At 49.8% G+C, this 8,874-nt stretch overlaps 2 protein-coding genes across 6 annotated transcripts in view; one reads left to right on the top strand and one right to left on the bottom strand.

Moving 5' to 3' along the window:
- Positions 1 to 277: 277 nt before the first annotated feature.
- ZNF541 (zinc finger protein 541) lies at positions 278 to 5,980 on the bottom strand. The gene is made up of 3 exons (XM_052779377.1): positions 5,400 to 5,980; positions 1,593 to 1,971; positions 278 to 429 (listed from the first exon to the last, which is right to left on the bottom strand). Exons 2-3 carry the CDS (start codon positions 1,888 to 1,890, stop codon positions 278 to 280), a joined length of 450 nt encoding a protein of 149 aa, XP_052635337.1. The 5' UTR covers positions 1,891 to 1,971; positions 5,400 to 5,980.
- A 1,080-nt stretch (positions 5,981 to 7,060) lies between these two features.
- BICRA (BRD4 interacting chromatin remodeling complex associated protein) overlaps positions 7,061 to 8,874 on the top strand; it is a 35,740-nt gene continuing 33,926 nt past the window's right edge. For all 5 annotated transcript variants that reach the window (XM_052779410.1, XM_052779414.1, XM_052779412.1 and 2 more), the window contains exon 1: positions 7,061 to 7,202. In XM_052779410.1, the coding sequence (XP_052635370.1) occupies positions 7,115 to 7,202 (88 nt within the window). In that variant the 5' untranslated portion in view covers positions 7,061 to 7,114. The remainder of the gene's footprint in view (positions 7,203 to 8,874) is intronic.

Here is an 8,874-nt window from a genome sequence, read left to right as displayed (position 1 = left end):
GAAAACTCAAAGCTGATTTGCATCTGCTAGGGAAGTCATTTTCTAACCTAACTTCACAGCATTTGCTAGCCTGAAAACACAACAAAGACTAACAAGCACCATAACTTCTGAGATTGGCTTCCGCGGTACTTTATTTTTCCAATCTTATTTACATTTGGTAAACGAGGCCGCAGCAACCTTACGCATTTTTAACAGCGAATGCCTACGTACAGATGGTCCAACCGTTTAAAGGCTTTGCTGCAGATGGTACAGACGTGTTCCCATTTCTGGCTGTGAGTCAGGCAGTGTTTGCTGAGAGCGCTGGCACTGCCGAACACCTTCCCGCAGCAGCTGCAGCCTGGCAGCGAGGTCTGAGGAGAGCCGAGGGGACACTTTCCTCTCCCTGCAGATCTGCCTCCTCCGGTGCCGTCAGCACGGGAAGCCCCGGCTCTGAAGGGAGGGAGAAAGTGATATCCTCAGGTTACTCTTGCGATGACACGCTTCTCACTTAGTACTAATAAAAATGTCTCTTTTTACAACACTTCTGTTGGAGGGCTCTGGCCTGTAGGTTTTGATGGCTGAATATCCACACAAAAACGAGCAGGGAAGTTCCACAAACCTGCTTCACCTCTTATGAATTGCAGCTCTGGAGCTACTTTATTTCTGGGGTCTCCACAAACACCTAAACCCACATCCCACCCTCACACAGGTTACACCCTTTGCCATTTTGACCCTCGTTGTAATGAACTTTACCATTTTCCCCTCTTTCTTGGGAAAAGAGGGAGGGAATGAGACAACTCCAAACCCCTTTGTTTAAGGTATTTTATCTACAGCAATTTGACTAGATGGAGACAATTCAAGGTTCCCTACCCACAGAACGAGCCGTTAGGAGCTGTTATTAACTGGCAAATCAGTAGAAACGCAGGTCTCAATTGTTAGGAGAAAGTCTCATTTTCTCCTAGTGCTGCTAGTTACAAATTTTCATTTGCTTTCTTTTCAAGCTACCCAAACAGGGCGTGCTTTTATATACATTAGCAATTAAGTTATCCATTCCCTCCAGAAGAGCGTTTTACTAAAGGCAGACCTAGAAAAAGCCCATTCTGCTTAATCCATTTCACAGAGACTTTGAAATGTGGAAAGAATTAAACAGAATGTCTCTTCTCCGCTTCAGGAAAAGCCAGTAATATAGATGTTTGCAACATATTTAGCAAATCTTTCATTTTAATGCCTTCATATTTTCCATTTCCAGCTGGAGGGCAGGTTGCAAGGACTCTTGAAAAAACCCCAGAAACAAACATATTCCTGTCTAGGGTATAATTTTAAGAAAACAGGACAGAAGTGAAATTCCTGTGAAAGAAAGGTGTTATAATTGTTATCATCTTCTACAGCCTTATCAGTCTGAATGCTGTTTTACAGGTAAAAGGCAACAAGAAACACTTTTGAAGTGCTTAAACTACAAGAACCTAAAACTGATTAAAAACCCCCACATGTATCCACCTCTTTACCCCAAAGATCTTTCCACGTCACGGACTCTGCCACCTATATAAAGTTACTAAATATCTCCGGTTGCTTCGATCCGTAAGACACCCTTCAAAAGAACAGAGAACACTCACCATGCTGTGAGGGCCGCAAGTCTGGCTCATCGAGGAGCTGAACAGAGTCGCAGTCCTTCACCGGGTACAGAGAGAACACGTTTAAATTGGCCTCTAGAGCGTGGCTGGCCGCATCTGCAGCTGGAAGGCCAGGCACCACGTCCAAGCTGCTCAGCCCTGCGTACATCCCATCTTTCGCATTTAGGCATAAATTGTGGTTGAGAGCCTTGCTACAGACCAGCCCCTGGCTTTCGGAAAATCCAGGGAGATGCATCTCCAAATGAACGGCGTTCTCGTCGCTGAAGGGGTACTGGTCCATGCCCGCCGCTGACTTTACAGCCAGTTAAACGTGGACTCCTTTCCACCTAGAGCAAAACTTGAGGGCATGAGGACAAGCCTCCTAAACAAAACATAAAAAGAGAAAGTTAAATAAGATTTGATGTTACTCACCAAACCCTAACCAGTACCGCAACTGGCCCTGTATCAACCATACTGTGAAATGTGTTCACCTGATTCGTGTTAATATAAAACAATGCTAGAGTCGCATAGTAAAATGTGACCCTCGCTGAATTTATAATCTTTAACCACTTTGTTGGTCTTTGTATAACCTCAGACCAAGAGGAAACAGATAGCATGTATATAGTTCTTTTTCTGCTAGGTCAAAACTGGTTTTGAGCTGATTAACTACACAGTGTTAAGCAAGAGATCTTAAGGGAGAACTGAGGCACTTGTCATGATGTTGAACAATGTTGTGAATGGGGTGACCCTTGGTATGTGTGAGCATGGGGTGTATTGAGATAACTGTGTATAAGCAATTTGTTATATGCATTTGTTAAAAGAGAAGTGTCTGTTATGTCTTGCTGTTGAACTTGTTTGGGTTTTGGTAGCCACAGCTGGTGTTGTGCAGGGTGTCGGCTGTTACACAAGATGTCTGCTGTTGTGTCTGGGCAGTGGGGAGCCTAGTCGGAGATGCATAGCCTGGAGGACCCCTCGGTTGCTGGGGAGAGTTCGAAAAGATACAAAAAGAACTACTGCACCTGCGCAGCCAGGAGGTGGAAAGTTTTTTTTAGGGAGAACACGCCTATTATATGTAACTAATGCTAGACTATAAAAGAAGCTGTGTTGTTTTTCACAGTGCACGTCTTGGTAGAGCAGAGGCTCCCGGCGTGCCCAGCGCTGTTTGCTTGCCTTTATTCATTTAATAAATTGTAAACTTTAATTAAAATCCTGTTTGGGACTAAATCATTTATCACAATACCTTATCAGAGAAGAAAACAGACGTATCCCTATTCCCACAGCAAACACAAGGCATGCCCCTGCTGTCTGAAGCAGAGGAGGGCTGCTGAGACCCTGCAGGCAGGTTTGGAGGGCTGGGGAGACAAGGGGTTCTTCTTGTAAAAAGCTGCACTAAGAAAAAGGGTTGAAGTGTTTCCCCTACCCTGGAATAGACTGAGGGGCTGCAACAGGGCTGAGGTGCAGAAAGAAGGCAGGAAGGAGGGAAAGGCTGCCCCTGGAGTAGAGTGGGGTTGGGGGTGAGAGGGGCTTTCCTTGAGGGAAACGCTCCTCCCAGCCTTCCAGGAGACTGCAAAGGGCCAGAGCTTGGGGTGAGGGGGGGGAGGGGCTCTCCCTTGAGGGAAACACTGCTCCTGGCCTTGGAGAAGGCTGCAGAGGGCCAGAGCTTGGGATGAGGGCAGACTCTCCCAGAGAAGAGCGAGTAGGGAGGAGGGAGGCGGGAGCTGCCCCAGGGCTGGGGCTTCTCTTCGTGGGGAAGGGAGGAGGCTCCAGTGGCCCGTGCGGGGCTGCCCGAGAACCTGAGGAGATGGGGGGGGAAGAGGGGACGCGGGGGGAGGAGAAGATGATGGAGGAGGAGGAAGAAGAGGAAGGGGGGGGATGTCCCTCACCTCGCGCCCCTGCCCATCCCCGGGCGGCTGCGTGCGGCGTCACGTGACAGGGAGGGGGCTGTGGCGGGAAGTGGCGGGAAAAGGCAGGCAGGCAGGCAGGCGGGAAACGGTGGGGGTGTGGGAGTGAGTTTGTGAGGGGGGAGTAAGGGGAATGGGTGTTAGTGTGGAGAGAGGCAAAGGAGAGGAGGGTGAAGGGATGTGAGGCCTCCGTGGGAGAGGTGGCCCCGGAGGGAGGTGAGTAGGGAGGGTTGTGTGTGGAATAAAGATGGTAAGAGGGAGGTTTGGGTAGGAAATGGGGGGACAGGGTTGCGGTGGGCATGGAGGGAGGTGTGTGGGAGGACTTAGGGAAGGGGCTGGAAATGTGAGTTATGGGGCAAAACTTGGAAAGAAAAAGCATAGGAAAGGGCTAATCTGAGTATATGGTTTTAGCTAAGTATCAAGCAAAGAATGACCAAACGTGCTTCTTGCTTGGGAATTTTGCAGGCTGACTTTGGATAAAGTATTTATCCAACTTGATTTTTCCTATGTGAAATGGGAATACTGCTTCAGGGGATAGCTGTTACCTCTCGAGAACTGAGAAACCCTGTGTTCAAAGTGACAAAAGGTAGGGTGTGGCAGCTCATCCAGATTTCTTTAAGTACTGTCTCCAACCTGTTTTCAGTACCTTCTTGCTCTTTTTTCCCCACCACTATTTATTTCTTTAATGTTATGATTTTAAGGAAATTACTGAGGTTAATTTTAGCAGGATGTCTTTCTGTCCCAGGATGAGTGTTGGGCTATTCCTGCATCCTTAATTGTAATAATGTTTTAACTGTATTAGTGAAAAAGCTCTATTACTGGTGTTATGGTCTTGGTCTGGCTGATGAAGTAGCTGTTGGGAGCCACCTGGATCCTAGCAAAGCAATTTGGGAGAAGTGGGAGGGGAAAAAAAAAATCACCTGAAAGTAACTAAATTATGTTGTTTTAAATTGGAAAGATGTTGCAGCAACTCCTGCTACTGCGGTCTAGTGGTTAAAGCAGGAATCACCTGCAAGGAGATGAACAAGTCTTGAAGCGTTTGGGTATTGCATAAAAATGGTATGTAATTCTGTTGGTCATCAGCTGTATATTTTAAGCAAACCTAAAAATAGCAGCGTTTGGGGGTTTCATTTGTTACTATTCTGCTATACCAAGTTCCTCTCTGGAGTGAATGTTCATGTCCGCGTGGGTATTGTACTAATTAATTAGTGTGCTGTGTGATATGACTGATGCTTTATTTCTTAAAAAGAGGGTTTTTACCTAACTTTGGCTAGTGTGAGTGTGGTACTGGTGGGTAATTTTGCTCTGCAGAAGGATTTTTGCCTGTGTTGAAAGGCTGCTGTCCTGGGGAGGGTTTCTGGCCTGGGGGAGTGCTGAGCTGGGGCAGAAATGTGGCTGTTGGCAGGGGGGTGGGGGTGATACCCCAGTGCGTTGCTGCAGCCAAATTCCTCATGGCTTCCCCTTGTCCATCATATCAGCCATGCTGGAAGGTTTGGTTTTTTTTTTTTTTTTTTGCTGTCTGAGGACTGCTTATTTGGTTGTAAAGTTGCCATTGCGAGAGACAAAAATCTTCCTTATGACGATGTTATTAACGCTTCCTACTTGGAAATCAGCCCTGTGTTTTGCGGGTACTGTTGATAGCAACATTCTTCCAGGGAAGGAGCATGTCCTGTCCCATGGGTTAGTTGAATTATTGCTTACGGTGGCTTTCTGCCAAGTGTGGGGTTTTTTGGGCATGGCAGACTGCTCAATTTGTTTCAGTGCTCTGGGACTGGAGAAAAAAAAAATACTGCGTTGTGTTGCTTAAATATTTTTTTGTAAGCGCTACTAATGGTGGGGTTCATCTCCTTCCCCCTCCCCCCCCCTTGATAAAACAGCCTGGAGTCCTGATCCTCTTCCAGCACCGTACCTGATCGATGGCTCCCGGTGAGGCCCGGTGTTCCGGCAGAGCCACGGTGGCGAAGGAGAGCGGCGGTGGACAACGACATTCGCCTGGGTTGCCGCCGCTTTTATAGCGTAATGCACCAAAATAAACCCCCGCGAGGTCCCACCTAGGTACAAATAGAATGTATATCTAATTCAAATCCAGCCAATCCAGGGGTATAAACAAAGCCCCAAGCCCGGCCTCTCGCAGATTAATTACTCGCACTGGTCAATCACGTTTAACCCGCCTAATCAGGGCGCGGGCAAGGCGCCTGGCCCTGCCTACCCCTGCCTGCACCTCACCAATCGCGAGCGGAACCTCCTCGCCGGCTCAACCAGTTTGTAACTGGGATGTCGAGGACCTTGGGCTGCCCGGGCGCGCCGGGCCAGCGCTGTTTGGGGCTTTATCCCAACAAAAATCCAGCCCAAAACCAGCAAATGTGGGGTTGGTTGTTTTTTTTCCCCAGCTTGCCTTGAGCAGGAAGCAGTTTTTAAGCGTTGCCTTTCAAGACTGATGCTTGTTAAATAGGATTTTCTTCTTTATGAGTGAATATATATAAAGAAATGCTCTGTAGTGTTTAAATAAGTGTTAAATCCCTGAAGTGCTGCCTCCAAACGCCCCTCTGGACCTGTGACTGAAAACGCAGGATCAGACCTGCAGCAGGACAGGCCTGTGACAGTTAAGTAACAAGGAGCGTGTCTATTGCAGGCAAACCCACTCCTCCCTTTCTGGTTTTATTCCAAGTCTTTTCATTTTTCATCCAGGACTCGGGAACTAGCTGGAGAAATTTATTTTACAAAGGTGTGATTTATGCCAGCAGAACTGTAGAATTTTTTTTTGTTGTTATTTAGAGAGAAAGTTGCTGTTTGATGATGTAAATCAGCTCACTTACAGCTCTTGCCTCTCTCCTTTTGCTCTGTCGATACTATTCTTGGTGTCCCGTGTGTGTGTGTTCTTTGGGTGATGCAGTCCGGAGCATGTTAAAAGTAATTGAGAGTGTTTTATGGGTTTGTTTATTAAAAAAAAAACAAAAAAAACCCAAAAAAATCCCAAAACCTTAGGCAACTGTAATTTAAAAAACTGGGTCCTTGGAACTGCCTGTGGGTCATGGCGTTTGGGGGGTTTTCTCTCCCCACCAGCTGCAGCTTTGCCGTAGCGATGCTGGTGCTGAGCTTTTGGCAGAGCATCCCTAAAAAAAAAAAAAAAAAAAAAAAAAAAAGTAAAAATTAGAAAATGGGGTGCGTGCTGGCCCGGGGATTTCTGGTGTCTTGATCCAATTGCCGGGTTGTCATCTTCAAGCAATAAAATTGTGTTTAAAGACACACCCCCCCTTTTTTTTTTTCTTTTCCCCCAGCAGGGCCCGATCCTGCCGCTGACGAACCGCAGGGGGCTGTTCTGACGAGGGGCTGAGCTAGCTCCTTCCCACCCCCCCAAACCCTCCCAAAACGACGTGAAGGGGCGGGGGGGGGACGGACACACGCCGAGACCGCCTTACCCAGCAGGTAACCCCGCTCCTAGCGGGGTGGGGCGTGGCGTATGCAAATGAAAGGGACCGGGAGGGTGGCGGGTTTGGGGGGGGGGGGGGGTTGCGTTTATATTCTCCCGCCGCCGATGCCCTTCCCCTCCCCCCCCCCCCCCCCCCCGTCGCTCCGGGGGTTCCCGGTCGGTGGGGCGGCGATCAGGCAGCGCGTTGAACCCCTATGTGTCGGTGCCTGGCGGGGTCCTGCCTCCGGAGCCCGTGCGGGGATGTCTGGGAGACCCCGCGCCGACTGCTGCTCAAACATCACGGTGAGTTTCTTACAATGCAGCAATTTCGCTTTAAATCGCTTAACTCCGCTACCTGCGGCGGACGGCGCGGGGGGGGGCTCACCCCCTTCCCGGGGCACCGGCCCGGCCATCTCTTCTACCCCTTCCCCGCGCCCCGGCCCCGTCGCCCCCCCCCCCCCCCCCCCCCCCCACCCGGCAGCCTCCCGGTGCGGCGGCTGCGGGTCACGTCTCCGGAATACAATGTACCTCCCCAAAAGGAGACGTCGCCCTCTGCACCTCACCACCACCCCCCTACACCTCCACACACACACACACACCCGGCCGAAAAGAGGGGGCGCTGGCGGCAGCCCTCCCTCCCTCCGTCGGTCCCCGCTGCCTCCGGGAAGCGCCCTGCTCCTCCCCACCTCCTCCCGGGCGAGGCGGGGAGGGGGGGGGCTCGGGGAGAGGCCGCCGGTTCGCTCTGCCATGACTCGGTGTTGCTGTCTCGGTTGCAGAGCTGCCGCCGGCCTGGGTGCCCGCCACCCCGGTCCACTCCTCCTCCTCTTCCTCCTCCCGGGGAAGAGGCAGGGATGCCTTCGGATGGGTCTGGAAGCGCAGGCAGGGAAGGGAAAACGGAAGGTTTTGGAATGTCAGGGTGAAAAACCTCCATCATCACGGTCGCGACCGGTGTGAGAGCGAGCCTGCGGCTCTGCGAGCCCAGACCACATCCTCCCCGGCTCCCCTCCCAGGAACCCCCAAACTTGTGCTCCGGCCTGCTGCTGCGTAGCAGAGTCCATCCCCTCGGCACCAATTTATCAAGGGGTAAACGCCGTGCAGGGGGATGTTCTGCTGGGAAAAGTTGCTACGTGGCTTTTGGTATCAAATGGGTGCCTTATGCCATGTTGTACCTCCCAAGTTTTTCTCCAGTGTGTTAAAAATACGTCAGCTGAATAAACTACAGTTCGTTGCTCTTCAAATTCTCTTCTAGTTTTCATTTGTCTGCCGCTCGCAGCTGAATTTTGAAATGTATTTACCATTTATATAGTGTTTTGCCTTTGCCTTTTTGCGTGAATGAGTCTGGGCTTGTGGTTTTGGTTTCTGTGGGCTCTGTAGTTTTGTTGATATTCACATACAGTGCAGCGGCTCTCCTTTTGGGGTGATTTTTCCCTTCGTTTGTTTTTGGTAATTCCATATATCCTGCCTGCCCTCATTCCTGGTGCCGTTTCAGTCTCTGGATGCCCAGACGTGCTGTTCACTGTCCTAACTTTTTTGTTTTGCTGAAGAGAAGTAGTTGAACTGATGGAAGGTGTATTTGACCCAAAGGGAAACTGAGGCGTGGGGGGGCTTTGAGGTCTGTCTTTCCCCCCACCCCCCAAGTTCACGTGCAGCAGGACTCAATATCGAGCGTGGACTCGTCCTGTGTGACAGGCTGTGGCTAAAGTGGTGCTCTCAAACGGTATTTCTGCGGCTGTGGTACCCCTCAGAGCTGCCTGCACTGTGCGGGGTGTGCGAGGGGCACCCCCTCGGTGGTGCCAGGCTCAGGATGGGTGTTTGACATAACAATGTCATTTTTGTGCTGTTTCCTCATCCCCTCGTGTCTGTGTTGACACTTTCTGTTTACATTTGAACACTAAAATATTTAGCTTTTTTGCTGTCAGTTCTTTGATGTGTAAACTAATTGTGCTGCTCTTTGAATAATAATAATTATTATTAT

This window comes from Harpia harpyja (assembly GCF_026419915.1).
Source record: "Harpia harpyja isolate bHarHar1 chromosome W unlocalized genomic scaffold, bHarHar1 primary haplotype SUPER_W_unloc_1, whole genome shotgun sequence".
Taxonomy (NCBI): domain Eukaryota; kingdom Metazoa; phylum Chordata; class Aves; order Accipitriformes; family Accipitridae; genus Harpia; species Harpia harpyja.
Note: the sequence above shows the minus strand (reverse complement) of the source record. Positions and strands in the feature narration are given on the sequence as shown.